The sequence below is a fragment of the Platichthys flesus genome, chromosome 18 (assembly GCF_949316205.1).
Source record: "Platichthys flesus chromosome 18, fPlaFle2.1, whole genome shotgun sequence".
Taxonomy (NCBI): Eukaryota; Metazoa; Chordata; class Actinopteri; order Pleuronectiformes; family Pleuronectidae; genus Platichthys; species Platichthys flesus.
The window spans coordinates 13,403,817-13,423,844 of NC_084962.1; the positions used below are offsets into that span (position 1 = coordinate 13,403,817).

Below are 20,028 nucleotides of genomic sequence, written 5' to 3' on the forward strand. Positions count from 1 at the left end.
CCCCCCCCCCCCCCCCCGGCAACGTGAGTCTTGCAAGGCTTCGTATCAACAGGGCAGACCGGAGGGTTTTAAGGTGCAAAATGAGTTTCATTGATTTTTACACAGTATTTAGTGCATAACTGTACCTGTGGGGAAGAAATCATCGTGCACAGCCTTAAACAATATGACTTAATGCAGTTTTGCAAATCTTTCCTAATCACTGTGTTACACAGTGCTGCGTACTCATTGGTATGAACATTCTACACTGTACAACAATAAAAACATTATTCTAATATATATACTTTTCTTAACCCTTTGTAAAGATTTGACTACATTGGTCGGTAGCTTAGATAGGAAATATGTTGTAAATGTGTGGGTTTTATTTCTGTTTTTAAATAGATCTGGGTGGTGGCACCTATGTTTTTGAAATGCTTTTTCAAACAGAGGCGTCGCCACAAATAGATGGATTCAAATAGATTTTGGTTTTAAGCCTATTTCAGGAAAGATGAAACTGATGAAACTTTATAATACACATGCTGAGCCTGGTTGAGCCTAGTTGCTTAGTCTGCTGGTGTAGCGGTAAATGACAGAACAATAATACACAGGTAGGACTTTAATAATTGAATTGACCTTTAAATCTTACTCTGTTTTTCCATAGTATTACGATGTAGCTTATGCCAATAGTGAATAGTGCTGTAAAGCTTTTGACTCGGGTATTCTTATTTATTATTTATGCTGTAAATAATTGAAACACACGCTGCTCATGCTATGCCTTCTATTTTTTAGTATTTTGATGCATCAATGTTTATACAGTGTTTATATCACGTTCTCATGTATTCTGTCTGTAATCATGAACCCTTTTTGTAACACATCACAAATCCTTCCACCACATTGATTGAACTGTCTCAGTAGAAAATAGAGTAATAGAATCATTGATATTTATAATAAACAGCTGATGCACAGATATGTTTTCCTGATTTGTATCCGTCTGTTTCATTAACGCAATGTGTAGATTGTTGCATCACTGCTCTATATTATTAAGAAGGGAAATTCTGCACGAGCACAATTCAAGTACAATTCTGCCAAACTGGTCGTCCAGCGTGACAGCGCCTATAAGATTGATGATTATTTAAGATAAGTTATTTCTGGTCTGTTGTTGGGGAGAATTTCCTCCAAGGTGAAACCGCTGGACACGTCCCAGCATGAGTAGAACAACACACCGTTGCTGGTAATTAAATCTTCTTCATCATCTCCCCTGAGACAAACACACACACTCACATTTTAATGGGCGTCTACGCATCAGCAAATGCAACGAGAGCTCTGTACAGTGTATTCAAGTTCTATGTCATACAGATTATAACAAGAATGACACGCATAGAAAAAAAACACCTGGAGCAGCTTCTGTTTATAGAGCTGAGGAGCGGGAAGGTGAGAAGACGAGAAGAAGGGAGCAGAGGTGGAAAGGAAATGAGACAAGAGAGAAACAGGAAACACAAGGAGGTGAGAATGAAGTGTGACAGCACATGATACTGAACTTGCGATTGTCATTCTTTATTCTGCATCCGACAAATGAAATACAAGATAAAGTCTAACTGGAGGATCCAGACGTGGATTATTTGTCCCACAGATAAACTGGAGGATCAGTCTCAGCTGTTGATAGTTGATCAGACTTGAGTCAATTAATTGCAGGGATTTTGTTTTGGTAATAATCCTCATCTGTTGGATTATAACAGTTTAAGGAAAAGTAGATACAGTAGATGTCTCCCTGATGGAGTACCTCAAACTGCTTGTAATGCAAATACATCTAACTCATCAAATGTTAAAATCCACGTAATTTCAAATGATTTACTTTTGGTTTCATTCGTCTAATATCAACAACTTTTATTTACTTATTATTCAACATAATATGAATATTTCTAATCGTTGCTGTGAGAATTGATTAAGATTAAGAGATTAAGATGCATGTATTAGTCCCAAACACATGCACAGACATGCAAAGGCACACTCATGCAGGTAGGGAAACTTTATCTCTGCTTTTTACCCATCTTGTGCAGGACACACAGAGCAGTGAGGGACCATGTACAGCGCTCGGGGAGCAGATGTTGGGGGAGTAAGGTGCCTTGCTCAGGGGCACGTGACAGGGTAGGGAGACTCTTGGATTTTTGGACAGATCAATCCAGGTTCGTCTTTTGTTGTCTCTCCGTGGAGTCGAACCAGAGACCTTCTCTGCCCATAGTCCAAGTTTCTGCCACTAGATCACCGCCTCTCCACCAAACGAGTCATTGGAGTCATTAGTGTCAACAGAAGATTGTCAGGGTCTGATCAGAACAAGGAAACATTCAGAAATGGGCAGAACATTATGAAGGTAGGACGTGATGTATAACTCCTGCTGAGGAAATCCACTGTTTTTGTTTCCAGCACATCGACAAGGGCCAACCATTTCACCAAAGCTCTTAAAACTGACCGTCTCTCCCAGTGATGCCTACCTTTACACCCTCTTCCTGTATGGCTCCTCTTTTTCATCATCAGATATTTGTATCTTTTTATTTGTGTCCGTCGAGTGTTAGAAACGCTAACACACCCACTCGCTCGCTGTGACATTTTCCCAGAAACGTCCCATGCTTTACTCTAACCTGGGCTCACTCCGATATATTTAACTGGCAGGAAAGGTTCCGTTAAAAGATCTGCAGCAGCTGGCTCGGACATCTACGTTCTCACATGCAACATGTGGACATCAGTGCAGGTCTGGAAGCAGCTTGTGTAAAATGATGTCGAGCTTAACAAGGCAGGAGCCAGATAACTGTGTATGAAGCTGCACTTTTCCAGGTAGAGACACATTTTAAGCTTTGAAGAGCAAATCAAATCAACCCCATTTAGAAGAACTCAGCTCCACAACAAACTCCAAACGTGTAGAGCTGAAACATAACATTAGATTTTTATTAATTCAAGCAAACTGTTACAGTCAACAGTTACATAAGTTACATGGTTTACAGTATTGATCTAATCTTTCTTTTTTTTTTAACCAGGGTTACTCCCCTCCCCATCCACCCTCCCCACTCCCAAACATAGAAACAGCAAATCCATACAAGCGCAGGCAAGTAAGTAGTAACAGCACAATACATTCATCAACTCAACGATACGTTTTGTACGAACAATAAGGCAAGTAGAAGAAAGAACGAACGAACCAACGGAAAAAGATGGCAGACATTTGCTTTGAAATGAGCCACAGCAAGGCATGACGTGTCCTCCTCCTTTTAGGCCTGAAGGGGGAGCGGTCGTGCCCTAATTTCTTCTTCGGAACAACAGTTGCTGCTGTGGGACTGAACGAGGTAAGGCTTCTCGATAGTGGGCGGGTCCACAGTAAAGGGGGGATCTGAGGAAAGAGCTGCCTTTGGTGGAATCGAGTGGTTGGCGGGGGCCTTTCTCAAAGTGTTTCCTCTGCACGCTGAATATTCGACCTGGAACAATAAGAGAGGCAGGAACTCTGATGTACAACTGCAGCGTCTCATCACTTCCAGGGTCCATATCTGTGGCTAATAACGCAAGAGAAGGAATCTGAGGCTCCTTTTCCTACAAACCGATGGCTCAGTGTTTGTCATAGACATTGCTTTTTGTCAACATGAGCATACATGGCTCCTTAAAACCTGGACAGTCAAAAAAAAAAAGAAAAGCTCAATCTCTTGGCATTTATTTCCCTGGGGTAATGTTTTCGATGTTAGTGGATGGAAATGCACACACGTTGCCGAAGACGTCTATTTACTTCCCCTTCATTTTCAACCGTTAAAACAATCCTTCTATGACCTTTGACATACCAGCACAATCTTTTGCTTGTTCTCTATAGTAAAACCAGTCCTGATAACAAGAGAAAACGAAAGACAACCCAGCTTGTGTTCTGCAAACTACTGGCCTATTAAAACTGCAAACGTTTCAGCAGGAAAAGGTAAATAAAAGAAGCTAAAACAGAAGTCATTCAATGCCGTGTTCAGCCACCAGGCGACAAAACTGTACCGGAGAACTTGCCTTCATTTTTTTCCATCTTTTTTTTTATATCGATGAACAGATAAGAAATAAAAACAAGTGGGTCTTCAAAGAAAAAAGTCATTTTCATGTACAACAATAGTAAACATGGGGGATTTTGTCAGGAGAAATCCAGCTGAAAAAAGGTCCTGTAGTGCAGAAAAGAATGAATGCAAAAGAATCCCTCTTGGAACACGAGAAGACGGACGCGGGCGATGTGGAGACTGTCCTCCAAACACAATCCACAACGAGACGACAGATATGACGAGATAAAAAACTTCGACAGGGGATAAATGGGGCACGTTCCTCTTCTCTCCGGAGTGATAAGGACTCTGATGGCGAGGCGTGGGGGGGGGGGGCAGGGTATTTGGAGGTGGGTGCACCTGAACAATTTTGTCCTCTCCTGCCACCGCTGCTTTTTATTTTTTCCCCCCCAACTCTCTGACGGCCATCACTCCATCCAGTCTCCTTCGTCGAACTCGGACTCGTCCTCGGAGTCGGAGTACTCCACAGCGATGCGCCGGGACAGGATGGTGGCCACGTCGTTGCCGACTCGCTCGTGTTTAGCCTCTTGCTCTCGCTGCTCCTCCACTTTGCGCAGATGTATGCCTGCGGCAGAGATGATAAGAGAGATTACTGGATGTTCTTATGTCATGGATTAAAGAAAGTATACAAAATTGTTCTGAAAGAGTCTAACTATGTCAAAACAGTCATTTTATCAGCGAAAATCCTAAAGTAGGACTTAACAAGTTCTGTCTTCCTCGTAATTATATTTAAACCAACATTTCAACAAAAAAATTATTTTATTTGGCCATGATGCTCTTATCAAATTCACTATCGTACATGAAATGAAGAAAATACGTTGGCATTCAAATTTGTCATTCTAAAAGACCTGTTAATCAATTGATGCTTTTAATACTTGTTTCAAATTAAATTTGTAAGATTTGATGCATTTCTCCAACTTGTGAACTGCAACTCGGGACCCACCTTTTCTGATGGCCTCCAACAGGACACTGCGAGCATCGCTGATGGGCGGTAGACTGGCTGGGTGGTGCCTCTTGGACCCCAAATCGTGGAGGTTGTGGGGTGAGGCCATGGCTCCTGCTGAGGGGAAGGCCGGCAGCGGTGGCGGTCCTGACATACCCGGCGAGGAGCTCCGCGCTCCGGGGAGAGGCAGAGGAGGAGGCGGTGGGGGAGGAGGCAGGATGTTGCCGGCCGCATGGGCACCAAAGCTCATGGGTGGGCCCTTGTCCAGGACCTGCTGGAGACGAGCCGGGGAGGAGGAGTGGAGTGGAGGCGCCACGGGCGGAGGCGCCGGGTGGAGCACCCCCGGAGCAATCTGGAGGGGAGCAGGGGCAGGTGGGATCGCCATGGGCTGCTGGACTGGTAGAGGAGGAATGGGAGGAGGAGGGGTGCCCCGCATGCCTGAGGAGGGTAAGGGCGGAGGCGGAGGGGGAAGAGGTGGAGGCGGGGGAGGAGGAGTGTTGGAGTTGAAACCTGCTGTTCGTGCCGGAGACTGAGGTCTGCTGTCGGAAAAGCCCGAACTGGAGCTGGAGAGAGAGAGAGAGACGGACAGAATGATAACAAGTGTCAAAAAGGTCAGGTCGGCGTAACAGGGTGACCCTACATTTTTCCTTAAGATAAGATAAGATGAGATAATCCCTCATTAGGGCACAATGGGTCAATTTGCAACAACATTTTCTGCAACATCTTTATAAGAAATCAAGCTTTTGCGTTATTTCCACAGATTCTACACAGGTCCTCAGTGGGTGAGTGTTGTGGCCCAATATCCCCTCTTTAGCCGTCAAGTGTGTATTCCTATTTACGTCAAGGACCGAATGTTATCAGTTATGGCCGCTCACTGACCCTGAAGCTGTGTGGGTGGATCGCGCTAGGACACTGCAACACAAAGCACAGCGAGAGAAAGAGAAGAAGAGAAAAATACGCGGTGAGTATTTCCTCCGACACCGAGCCCGATGATGGTGAAGAGACGGTGGAATGAGGAGTGAAAACTAAGAACAGGGGATGAAGTGTTTTTAAGAAAAGGAGATGGCACGCTGCAAGGACTTCAGCAAGGAAAATCAATGATGTTGCTGTGGTGCCGTAGCCGCAGCCTTAATCATAGCCTCTGATCTCTCCATTCCTTCAGACGGTGACATATGCAGCAGGAAAACCACCTTTAATACGCTCAGTGGTCTTAACACTCTATTGATCCTGGCCCTCTCTGAGCCTTTTCCCATCTTATGTTGTCTTTAGTCGACAAAACTCACTCCATCCATCCATCCATCCATCCATCCATCCATCCATTTTTCTGTTCAGCTCCAACAGAGCAAAAAATCCTCAAACAAAAGCTGGGCAATAATAAACGTGATAGAATGCCTCTCGGTATCGATCCATACCAGACAGAAATAAATAGACCAACTCAATTGATTATGAGCCGGATTGCAATTGTATGTGTGCGCGTGTGAGTCGGAGATGAGGTGAAATGGTATTCACAGATAATTCTTCACACCTGAATCTGCTCGGAAAACCACACGAGCAGTATCAGCACCTGTCTGGTTTGTAGATGCCAGTGAACCCATTTAACTAAGGTCCCTGAGATTACATGAGGCTGATGTTATGCCGGTGTGTGTGTGTTTGTGTGTGTGTGTGTGTGTGTAGAGGGTTTCTGGTCCCACCTGATCACAGAGGGTGGCTTGATCTCTCCCAGTGGGTGCATGGGAGGAGGTGGTGGCGGGTCGTGGGGCCGCGAATACATTCTGTCCCCGGTGCGGTTCAGCAGCTCGTTCATCTGGGTGTAGGGCAGCGCCGCCAGCGAAAAGTGCCCGTCCATTTCCTCCGTGTACATAGGATCCCTGAGCAGAGAAGTACGCTTTCATTTTCTCACTTGTCTTTGAGACCTGGGAAGTTTTGTCCCTTTTGAATCTCGTTGTCACTGTTTCCCAACTGTTTAGAACTTATTCAAACTTTTGGGGGGTTGTGCACACGATCGCATGGCATCGATTTATTTCATTCCCCATCATTTTCAGATTAAATCTGTTCACATGAAACGTGAACTTTGAAACAGCGAGCAGCAATTTTTGGTTTCTTACAATTTCGGATTTGCATGTTCTCTCTCATAGGCCTTTGCAAACTAGCAATGTGTACACGTGACCCAGCTTCACACATTTCCACCAAAAAAGTACTTTTCCTCTCAGTTTTGCTTCGGATTAGAATAATACTGAACTGAAGAAAAGGAGTCCAGTGAAAATTTGAAGAAAAGAGTCAAACAAATAGTATCCTCTTATCTTTATCCTTATATCTGAACAATACTGAAAATATATAAAGAATCTCATTGGTGTATTTGTTCCTAGCCAGTGAAAGCTATTGACTCGAGAAAGACGTGTTTTTCTTAGATGTGAAGTCAACATCTGATGAAGATATATTAATACAAAAGCTTCGGGCTTCTTTCTGTTATTACCTTCTGCAAGGAGGTTATGTTTTCATCAGTGTTTGATTGTTTGTTTGCGAGATACAAAACTAGCTGGAAGTAATATGGTATCATTTCATCATTTCTGGTGCAGATCCAGGCATTTTGTATCACGTTCTTTGACCTTTTTAAACATCTTTGTTGATTTCTCCAAAGAATTATCCGTAAATCTTGATGAAAAAAATGGAATGTTGGGATATATGAGTGTGAAAATGAAAATCCGGATGTGCTTCGATGAATTCAAATGTGCTACGAGCAATCCCCGGGGTGATGCTGCTAGTTTCGTCCGTCACGCACACCTCGGCTATTTGAGCATCACATGCTGGGGGATTTATTCTATATCGCGATCCGTCCTCGACTATGCTCGGAGAAAAAGATTTCAACATTTCATGACACAGAACAAATCCAAGAAAACCACCAATTTGCATAAAACCGTCGCTCATTAATCACGTTGACTGGCAGAGAAATGATTGTGAACGAGTGGCGTCCGAGCTTTGAGGCACAATAAACGCAATCACAGCTACCAGAGACCCTAATCATTCGTTTGCTGTGGCTGCATTCCCCCTGCGCCCGCCAAGTGCAAATTGAAAGAACCTAATCTCGATGGAGTGGGCGCAATTTATTATTTTTGCAGATGGAGTGATTGTGTCTCGCTGATAAATATGTGTTTCACCAATCAGTGCTGTTGAGTTATATCACCCCGTGGCTGCCACGTGCACATCTTTACTCACATCCTTTGACGCCTGTACGTTTTCGACCTGAATGTCTGTGTCTATGAGATATGCGACACATACTGGACATCAACCTCCACAAACCTGTTATGATAACCTGCAGATCCGTTGGCCTCTCTGTGCTTGTCCTCAGAGATGTCCTGTGCCAACTCCGCCCCCAGAGCCAGTTTCTGCCACTCCTTTTTACGGTCGTGCGGCGCCCGCGGTATCTTCTCCGACTCCGGCGGACGCTCTATTGCCTTCATCTTCGGTAGAGGTGAGTTGACGGGATGGTGGAGGCAAGAATAAGGTGATACCCCCCACACGGTGACGGGGGAAGAGGAGGAGAGAGAAAAGAAACGAGTTAGCTGCCGTCATTTGTCGTCTTGTTTGACAGAAATACGCAGACTGTGGGTTACATTCGAACAAAGGGAAAATGTGATTCAGATCAGGTAAAAAAAAACAAAAAAATCACACGATTCAACTAAATTTTTAATATCTCCGTTTTTTCACACTCTTTTCTGATGCTGACTTCATCCATGGAAACACCAAACCGTTTCATTTACATGTCAGCCATATCAATCTAAAAAAATTGTGCTGAACTAGCTCTGAAGATACAGTTCACAAAATCAGTTATTTAAAAAAAAAAAGAAGCACTTCACTGATCATAATATTATGTCACACAAGCTTGGGAACAGGGAGTGCTCAGTGACTTTGGCCAAATCAAATCATGAAACGTTTGTATAAACGTCCATAAAGTGAAACAAATTCAACAACAACAGCACTCTCCACCTCCCACACTACAGTGGGACTGACTTTTAGCACACACACTTTTCACAGGCCTATAAAAGATAGAAATCACACACATCAACAGTCTTTTTTAAATAATCGCTGTATTTTCACATACCTGTCCTGGAAGGTCTAAGTACCTATAGACCTGATCATACATGCGGGGATCCTGCAACTACAAGAAAAAAGAAAAAAAAACACAAGAGAAGCACCAGGAGTGAGGGGAGGCTGGACTCCAAATAATCAACACAGCACCGGATTGAGCGCAACGCGGCTGCACACGTCAACAGAGATGAAATAACACAGAGTGAGTGAGACAAAAGGGAAAGAGGGGAACAGAAAAGTGCTGTTAAACAGAAAATGAGAGCGTTCACAGCTCTGGGGGACGTCACAATACAGGTGGGACACAGCTGTGCACACACATAAACACACACACACAAACACAAACATCCAAAAACCTACACACGGGGAAAGAACAGAGCTGAGCACAAACAGAAGATGCAGAAAGTGGGAGACCTCACTGGAATGGAAGGACAAACTACAGAGGTGCGTATTTCTATGTGTGCGACCCACAACAACAACAACAACACACTGAAGAATGACATGCAAAACAAACACACACGTGAGCGAGTCAACTCAGAATAATAAAAAGAGCAGATTTGAACTCAGGAGACGAAAATGAATAATGTACAGTTCAAATAAATCCTTAACCATCTTAATTATGCATTCACACGAGAAAATAATCAGCAGTACCGACACAAACAGTTCAGTGGAAAACAACAAACATTATCTGCCTGTGTTTGTGAATATTTTAGGAATACGGATGGTGTTGTTCTGTTTTCCCTTGTTTGTCAACAAATCCACGCTAAGACAAAAAAAGAAGCAAAGTGTTATGGATGCTGCCGACCTGTGGTACTCTGCTGACAGCCCACAGAAAAAAAAGAATCAATAACTCACCAATTATGGAGAAAAAGCTACTGAAACATTTCCTGAACCAATTAGATGTAAAAAAAATAGTAAAAAACTACATTTTTGGGTCTATTTTGAGTGGTGGATTAACACATTTAGTGCTGTGCTGAGTCTGGTCTTCTCGTGGTATTTGTTGACATGAAGAATAATGTAGAATATTGTCAGACATGTAGGTGAGAGAGAGATATTATTGAGGCAGTCAAACAGTTGTTATGGTTCTAGCAGTAGACACATCATGCAGTTTGTGTGTTTGTGTTGAGACAACATGTGTTTGTGTGTGTGTGTGTGACTTTAAATTAAACATGCTGGCTGACAGGTGGCTGATTCAACAGAACATGGGTTGTGGACAGCATGTCATCTGGTTTGAGCCCGGGTGGCTGAGATTGAGTGTGGGAATAAATCCTAATGGTAATGTACATTGATTAGGTTCTTATTCATTATGGACCATTACCCCTGATGAGCATTGGCTGAGGGGAAGCCTCTGTGCTCACTCTCTCTCTTTCTCTTTCTCTCTCACACACACACACACACACACACACACTCACAGATCTTGATGAATGACCTTATCCCCCACTACTCCAACACATTCATATATCTGAACTGACAAACCTGAGGCAGCTCGGCCTCCTGACGTCTGCTGAGGCTGAAGAATCCGCGTCCTAATCTTTACTTATTGTCTTCTACTACTTATTGGCCTCTAAGATCCAGCTGCATGTCTCGTGCATCATTTGGAAGACTAGTTTCACTTCTATTAACCTCTGACTTCCTGAAAGGTTTGTGGGCATCGTGCCTCAGCAATATTTAATATTAGTATTAAAGAGGACTATCAGCAGTAAAATAAGTGAGCGTGTGCTACTCAGAGAGATTTGTCACTTTTATTACCTCCGCCAAGGAGGTAATACAATTTGTATATGGATCCAGTATTTGTATTTTCTTTGACATTTTAAGAAAGGGCATTTTTGGTTGATGAAGAGAATTATGTGTTAATTTTAACGAATAAAACGATCAAGCAGATTTTCCTATAGTTTTATATGGGTGAGGGCTTTTTGTACACCCCACTGTATGGTAAAGTACTAGAAAACCCTTTACTACCACTTACATGTAGTTGAGAAACATAATGTAACCTTAGCTTTGGGTCTTAATATAAGGGGACTGTTATATGATATATGATATATGCTCTACTGAGTGCCAGTCTACTTGGTAATTTTCCGAGGTTGTGCCTCTGCTAGGTCGTCATCCTTCATCTGAACGGCCCAGGCAAGAGGAGGAGCTGCTGTGTAAGCACTGTGACTGTGTAATACGCCAGATTTATGTTATATACAGGATGTATTCTCATGTGCAGGTCTGAGCCCATACTCGTACCCAGCTGTACAGTATGAGTGTAAGTGTGGGCTCTTGTTAGTGTCCATTTTTTGAGTATATGTTCAATGTGACACACTCAGCAGGCCTCCCAGCAGGGTTAATGAACCCTGCAGGGAGGCCCGCAGAGGCGCACAACCACTGGACCACCACACTGCTGACAACTACACTAACCCCCTCACACCACACACACACACACACACACAGCTCTAATGCTGCAGGTCCATTCTGTACGTACCTGTGCTGTTCTTATCTCTAGCTCAAGATTCAATTTATTAAAATTACATATGAATTTAGAGAATGTTGCACAAGCTGCTTGATTATTTAATTGAAAGTTAACATTCCGATTCCCAAAAGTGGTTGAAATCTTTGTTAGCAAAGAAGCAGATGTTTTTAAGTCTTAAAGATGATATGTAACTTATTTTTGTAATGACAATTCAGTTGACAAATAAGAAAACATCTATTCGCAAACATGTCAGAATGTGATGTTAGTTAAAAAATCCAAACCCAACCAATGACAGGGAAGCAGACAGGGCATCCGAAGAGGGATCGCATTCCAAAGCTGTAAGTTATTAGTTCCAATGTGTCACGTTAGTTTTCTTGTTGTTAGTGAAGCATCTCCTCCATGACTGTGTCCTGTTTCTTAGTCTACTGTGTCCTCTAGTAACTGTTATTCACAGGTAGGAGGTTTTAGAAATGCAGACCGGTGCGGCTGAGACACCGGGAGCGACCGAAATGAAAGAAAATAGCAATTAGCGAAGTTTCCAGGGATGTAGCCAGGACACCGAATGAAATACTGGAGTGTTTGTTAGTATCGGGAAGGAAGCTCACTCGTCCAGAGCAAACCAAATGCGGTTATGGGCAGAGGGTGCAGGGCTGCAGGCTGCCACGCTGGGAGCAGATGCTCCGACAGATGTGGTGAATTGGGGGGGTGGGTGGGTGGGGGCAGGGGGGGGGTCTTACCTCTGGGGTACCGAGGAGGGGAGGAGGGGTTTCAGAGAGGACTCTTATAAGGCCCTTCGGACACACAAGATAAGGCATTTCCAGCTGCATCGAGTTAGACCAGGATCGGGAAAAGGTTGAGAGGAGCAAAGTCAGAGGAGCAGAGATACTGAGGGCAGTCTTTATTTATACAAACTTCCTCTTCTGTAACATTGGCAAGGCACTATTTAACACGGAAGCTATATGATAGACTGTCACACATGATCAGTTGCTTAACATTGGTTTTTGATTGACATATATATTGTATCGAAGCTGTAGAAACGTGTACAGGGAGCTCTCTGTCTTTAGAAATGGAAAATGGAGAATATTCTTTTGAATGCACTGGTTTCAATTGGCTTCATATCAATTTGTAAATTTGAATCTAAATCAGTCATTAATTGTCATTTCCAAACCATGGTCCTCCGTCGCGCTCATTCTTGCACCTGAACTAACGAGTTCTAACGAGCATTTGAACGTTATTTTATGTAGGTATATGTGTTTCTTTTTAAAAGAGTCAGAATATCAGAATAAGGAAGGGAAAACGGTACAGGAACAACTCAACTTCATAAGAAGCTACCTGACACATTGCACCATCTCAATCTGATGATCTGTTTCATACTCGACTCTTTGAGAAAAGCATCTGGATCAACGAGGTCTTAAGCTCACAAGCCACAACGCCTTCGAAGTCGTGGCACGGCACAATTCAGATTATCGGAAGATCAGAATCTTTGCCTTTGTTGTGCCCCTGGTTTATGTTCAAAGCTTTCACAAGACAAGAGCCCAAGGAGATGGTTTTTAAATGCTTTACTTTGCTAACATGCAAATTGCTGCTTTAATGAGGTGTTTGCATGTATAATAAGTAAGTGGCATCCAGGATGTTTCTTAGTCCTCATGTGTAAAAATGTGCTGTTTAAGTAAAAAAACAAATTGCTGCTCCATCCACAGTCATTAACAAGCTTCTCTTAGGTCAGAAACAGCCATTAAGGATTCTTGGTACATACTGTAACTGTGCTGTGGACTACGCTAATATGCTCGCATGCATATTCATCTGCTGGATGATGGTAATCTTTGTAAGCAAGATGTACTTAGTGTTATATTCAGCCAAAGCATCATGTCAGCATGTCGACATTTAACATGAAACCCATATACAAAGTGCATCGAGATACACTTTGTATTCTCTGAATGTCCACACATACAAGTCACTCATGTTGTTGCAACTGGAGTTCACGGATCCATTACACTAATATATATATATATATATATGGTAATAATATAATAATATTTTATTGATGAGCAGAGATACCTCAGGGCAAACCTCAAACAACATAATCAATCAACTAACTTACTTTCAACACGCAATCAATCTTTCTACAGATAATTTGACCCAATATAAAATCTAACTGCAATCATGACCATCACAGATCATCACAGCTAAATTCAACAGTTTAGGGAAAAGTAGGGAGATTCTGTGGTTATTTCCACAGGGTTGTTAAGCTCAGGAGACATTTTGGCTTCCTTAATCCTAGGACCACCACCTGAGCACGTTCACAAGAAGTTTCCCTCTCAGCAGTTTATAAATTAACAAAGAGGCTTTTTGTGTTTGTTGGTTTGTGGACTTTAATTATCTCGTCCTTTTAGTGTCATCTGGAATGATTTTTTATACAGCCTTGTCAATTAAACAAGCTGTGCTATTATCCTTTCACGTTGGACGCCTGCAGATTTTAACGAGGACTGGCAGTGATGCGTACCATCTAGGGACAAATTCACAAAGCATTTACTGCCGCTTTGGTTTATAAATATAAAAAACTGCCTGAGACTTAAATGTCAGTATTAGGATGCTTGTGAGTGCTGTAATGAGAGAGGAGGAGCCAAAGGGGATTCTCCACAGGGGACTTAAAACGCTGGAGACGGACCTTGATGTCGTGTGGACTGATCTCAAAGGGAGGCAGTGATGTTCTGTTTCTCTAAACGACTTCCTCGCTTTCTCTCCCACTCATTTTTTGTCCCACATGTATCTCTGGGACTCTCTCTCTCTCTCCGCCCGTCTCCCTCTGACCGGCTCAGCACATATAGTCTACTGCTAATCCACTGAGGCCGAAGCTAAGACAGGAGCTAATGAGATTAAGACGCTGCAGGTTTCTTCTCCCCGACTCTCTCTACCCTACCGATGTACAGATTAAACATGTTTAAATGTCAACGTTTTAATTAAGAGTTTTTACAAATTATATTTTGAAATTATGTTTTAAACACAAACTTATATTTTCACACTTTCCTATAATAGCACATCAATGGTTTGATTCCCATACCCTCAATCGCAGCATACATTATACACAAAGAAGTAATTGGATCTTAAACATTGATTTTTCTATTTGCTGTAAAAGACATAGATGGAAGTAAAAATACAAGACCAAATGTACAGGCTGGATTTATTTGAGGTGAATAAATCTGTTGAAAGAATAATAACCCATCCAACTGTATGAATTATAACTTGCTATAATAACCATCCTCATTGCCACTTAATTTATTGAGTCCTTCAAGCTGCTACTTCAACTGCCAAAGCTTAAATATTTGATTTGCTGCCGTGTAAGAAGAAACTTGGACCTGAATAGCTTCTACAATGAAAATAATCTAAACCTCCTTTACTTTTTCAACAGCTTCAATGGGTGAAGTAATTTGAGAAACATTTAAAGTCAGATATGTGAAGCTTTTTTCTTTATTAAATATGTTAAATGTGTCAGACTCTTCACTAGCATTCGTTTGTGCACCTTTGTATTTAGTTATTAATAACTTAGAATCTGAGCAACCGGCAATAGGGAGGAGAAAAAGTCAGAGATAGCTAGAACATTGTCAGGCACAAAATGTTTTGGCAGCCGATCTCCGGCAGCTTCACACTGAGTGACTGGCCTGTCAGGTCCTCAACGCTGCAGCGGCATCTCAGATCAGGGTGGATTTGGATCACTGTCTATGCGCATGTTGGAACGTTTTAAGCTGAAAATATGATGTCTATAATCAACTGCTGAAATAATAAGTCGGAGCACAAAGGTAGTTACAGCTACACACAGGGCTTTGCAGAGCTATACTCTTTAGGACTTTGCATTTATTTTCATTCATTGTGTAAAGCCAAATCAAAACCTTATCCCTAACTTTAACCATAACCAATTCATTTGTCACCTTAAACTCAACCAGGACCCCAGAAATTACAGTTAGCCTCATTAGGACTGAGCTTTGATCCCCATGAGGCCCACTGGTCCTGACTAGGTCAGTGTTTACACTGGGAGAAGTCCCAAAGAGGTAACAAATACGAGTACAAACACACACAAACACAGACTGTGTTTTGTTAGAAACAGAAGATGAGCTGATTAAGTGAAAATCGATCAATGCTTGACACACTAAATTTCCCCCATTTGATTGTGTATGTGTGACCAGAATTCTTATTTTCTACCTCCCGCCCTGTTACTGACTGATTCGGCATGCTCCCCATAGACACACACACACACAACTTCTCCACACTGTATTTACCCCAATCCTCATTCAGACCGTTTATCCACAGTGATGGTTACACAAACCAAGAAATATGTGTGCGTAATCCCTCTAATCCATCCCACTCTCCCTGCGAAGGTCTTCTAGGTCTGTCCATGGGGTCTGTCTGACTGCCAGTGTGGCGAGGAGGGAAATGAACAAGGCTTTACTAGCCGAGCCCACCCGGGGCTTTAATTAGAACGAAATAAGTGGACTGTGCTCGGGCTACAACCGGCCATATCAAGCTCACCCTCTGCTGTAAGTGAAGACCGTTACAAATGAGGTTTGTGTTTTTCGTTTAGAAAACAAACTCATGTCTGTTTATTTTCCTGTTATGAAGCAGGCAAATACAAAAACCACAACATATAAACATCATTAGCTCCTCACCAGCTAATTCATGGCTGAACTCGCCCTTTTGTTCTGCACCATTCCCACAATCATTAAAAACCTCATAACCAGCAAATTATATCCTACTCATTTACATGAACCCTCCTCGGGAAGAAAAAAAATCGCTCCCCTTATTCCTCATTGACATGCCTGTAATAAGCTTTGATTGACAGCGCGGGAGCCATGGGGGTGGAGCACGCCCCGCTTCCCACGCAGGGAAATGCAAGCTGGTGCTGATTAGAGCTCCTGGTGCCCAGGGTGGGAAACCCCTCTCTTTTGAGTAAGAGGGGTGGTTCAGAGCTTTGCCTCTGATGAGTTCGAGCAGCGGCGTATGGATGCAAAAGAGCTCTTTCCTTTAATTGGAGTGTGTCTGCGTTAATCAAAATTAAACTTACACAAGCTCATCAGACTGCGCGCATGTGTACAGAGCTCCCTCTCGAGGCTGTCTGTGTGTGTGTGTGTGTGTGTGTGTGTGTTTGTGCAGCGGCAGAGAGATGACGCAAACTGAACAGCAGATGCTCCCATTAATTAGATGCAATGATCACACAAGTAATAACTAGGAGGGCTGACTCAAGGAAGAGTTGATTAATCTGTGAGTGGTGTGTAATTAAAGCATTAGTCAACATGGTGTGAAGCCAGGCCTGTAGATCTACCAGTGAATCAGTTTGTTCGAGCAGGACACACCAGTGGGTGTTTGGGTATCTTTTTATTTTTTTGAGATAAACGAGCCAACGACAGCCTGGACTGATGCCGATCACAGAAAGTCCAATGATTGCTGCCAATGCCCTGTGCTCGTAAGTTTCGAGACTCACCTTCTGTTTCCTCCTCTCCTTCCTCTTGTCTTCTGTGTCCTGCAGCATCTTTTCTCTCCACAGGTCGAAGAAGTAGGATGGATTGGTGTAGAACTTCAGGCCCTCCTTCCCATCGTCCCTGTGGAGGAGAAAAAGGGAACACGTCACATTTTGGTTGATGTTCTATTACTCTTTGTTTGAACAACAGCTAAAATAAAATCAGGTTAGAATTATAGGTCTACAAATATGAAGACGGTTATAAATATGAATATTTGCTGTATGTCTGTAGCTTGTTGTAAAGTAAACTGACCTGTTTGTCGTACAAAAAAATGGTCAGCAGCTAATTTCAACTATTGTGAACAGTCAATCATTTAATTGACAAGTTATCAATCGATTATTATATATAATTATCAATATGGAAAATAATTGCTAGCTACAGCTATAGATGATAGTTTTATTTTTTGTTTTCAGTATATAATACAGCATATTTTACTATTCAACTTAATGTTGCTGACTAACTAATGTATTAATCAATTAATTGTTTTAATCGCTCAAAAGGACAATACGAAAATTACAAATAGCCATTTCCTTCTTTACAAAATAAAGACGACACATATTTTACTTTGTCTTTTAAAATGCAGATGCTGCTGGTTCAATTGAAAAACAGAGAGCAAGAGACGTGTTTAAGAATCCTCACGTTTCTCCTGCCCTTGCTTTTCTTTCAACAAATCTAGATAATGTCCTGCATTATCGTTCATTCTCTCTCATTTGTCTTCCTCACTCTCATTACAGAGGTCTGTGTGGATGGTGATCAGTGGATGGAGCGGCGTGGTGATGATAGGGAGGCAAACGATAAAAAGAAGCAGGTAGTTATCACATCAAAAGTTTCCTCCTCGACAAGGAAATGAGAGTACACAACCGCCCATGCACGCTGCCTGGTAATGTCATTTCCTATCAACAGGGGGATGAGCCTTGTGAATTGCCCTGCTGATGTTCTCATCCTTCTCAGTATAAATGTCTTTATTTCCACATTATTACATTACATCACAACTCTCCATTTAAACTTCAAAACAAGGTAAAGGAGTATGTTGTGCGTCCTGACTAAGGATGTAGCTACTGAAACTGAAACGCGAAAAAACAAACATTCACAATCTTAATAATTATTAAGGTTTTGGATTCAGGAGGAGAAGAACTCTGAAGAGCAAGAATTGTACTTCCTGCTTATTTCCTAGCAAAGATAAATATTGTTTCCTATAATATTACAAATTTATTCACATTAATTGCATTAATCTTGTAATATTATGACTTTATTCTCGCACATGTTTCTTCCATCTGCATGTGTCAAGTGACTTTTTGGGTCCAATCATGATCAAGTGATCACGGCTGCAGCAAAAGACTACTTTAATTAGCCAAGGATGTTTAACAACCCAGAGATAAACATGTTTAAACAAAAGTTTACGCATTAACCAAAAAGTGGGTTAAAAGCTGAATTTCTAGCCTCCTAATCATGGTCAAAATTTCACTGTGAGCCCAAATTTGAACTCACGGTGCAGCTGCCAAGCTACAGAGGCAATTATTTGACGATGACAGCGATATGATCAAGAACACAAGAGCCTCAAAAGGAAAAGCTTCAAACAGCAAGAGTGGAAAGTTTAATGATATGCAACACAACAAAGGGGAAGAAAACAGAATCAAACAATTGGATAAGGCAAGGGCGGAGATACAGTGGCTGTAGTGTGTGTGTATGCGCAGGGTAGTATTTGAGGGTTGGTGCATATAATTATGCATGGTAGTCGCTCTGTGTGTGTGTGTGTGTGTGTGTGTGTGTGTGTGTGTGTGTGTGTGTGTGTTAGAGAGAGTGAGGGAGAGAACACAGTAGCTAAGTGTGGAAGTCGGAGCCTGAGGAGAGGAGAGGAGAGGAGAGGAGAGAGACGAATGGTGAGAAGAAAATGAGAAGAAAAGAGTCATGAGGCTGTAAGACGGGGAGAGAATGAACGGAGAAGCAAGTGAAAAGATCAAAGAGCGGTATTTTATAAATTATGAATCATAAGAATGTAATGGTCGTCCATGATAATCCTAATCAGCCATTCAGTGCGGAGGAACCAATCAGCACTGCAGTCGGAACCGAATGAAGAGGAAACTCAAATTCATTATTTCCTCATAGAAACACCAAACGAGCAGAATATGTCACGTCACGACATCTTCTTATCTGGTGATGATTTGCTGTGTATGAATGTTCTGCGTCTGGCAAATTACTAATGACGCCGGAAACGCTTATCAATTAATTAACCGACAGAAGATTTGCTTCAACAATGACGATCGATTCATTGTTTCTAAAATGTCAAAATTAGATTTTTTCATGTTTCCTTGACATGTTTAATATGCAAGTGACTGTTTTGGGATCTGGACCATTTGTCTGACAAATTAATTGTGACAGGCATCTATTGTGGAGTTATATTATTATATGTCATTAACCAAAGATAGCTTAATAAAATATTGCTGGATTAATTATTTCATTTTATTTTGAAATAGTGTATGAGATTTACCTCAGTTCTGATTAATATTCTTTTAATCTATGCATTGATGGAGGAGGGGGGAGATGTTTTTATCGCTTTAATTATGTAAAGAACTTTGTGTTACATTGATAATAGTTCTAGTGCTGAATCTGTGAGCGGCTGTGGCTCAGGAGGTAGAGCGGGTCGTCTGCTAAAAAGAAAATATCATTGAACAACAGTAGTGTGGTGCAATGGTAGATGATCTGTATTGCATTTATCATCTCTGTAGTTTGATCCCCAACTTCTCCTTTCCATGTGAGGAAGTGTCCTCATCCCAGATTGCCCCTGATGGCTGTGTGATGTGTGATAGAGAAAGTGCTGCACATAGATGGACTTAAGATGTACATTCATTTTATATGTAATTCAAATTCAACAAGCATTGAACCTCTTGTCTAAATTCAAACATTTACAAGATGGTTGGGAGATAAATTCAGTGAGAAAAACAACCCCCTCTTGCTTTTTGGTTGGTCGAGGCCATGTCGAGACCCAGAGGTTAAAAAGAC

The 20,028-nt window shown here is 42.0% G+C and overlaps 1 protein-coding gene across 3 annotated transcripts in view; it reads right to left on the bottom strand.

The window, feature by feature from the left end:
- Positions 1–4,358: 4,358 nt before the first annotated feature.
- Positions 4,359–20,028, bottom strand: part of wasf1 (WASP family member 1) — a 45,828-nt gene continuing 30,158 nt past the window's right edge. The window contains exons 5-11 of one of the 3 annotated variants that reach the window (XM_062412079.1): positions 16,992–17,109; positions 12,256–12,339; positions 9,083–9,139; positions 8,281–8,441; positions 6,675–6,851; positions 4,984–5,546; positions 4,359–4,605 (exon numbers count right to left, since the gene is read on the bottom strand). In XM_062412079.1, the coding sequence (XP_062268063.1) occupies positions 4,448–4,605; positions 4,984–5,546; positions 6,675–6,851; positions 8,281–8,441; positions 9,083–9,139; positions 12,256–12,339; positions 16,992–17,109 (1,318 nt within the window). In that variant the 3' untranslated portion in view covers positions 4,359–4,447. The remainder of the gene's footprint in view (positions 4,606–4,983; positions 5,547–6,674; positions 6,852–8,280; positions 8,442–9,082; positions 9,140–12,255; positions 12,340–16,991; positions 17,110–20,028) is intronic. The other 2 variants (XM_062412081.1, XM_062412080.1) reach the window with 2 other exon arrangements.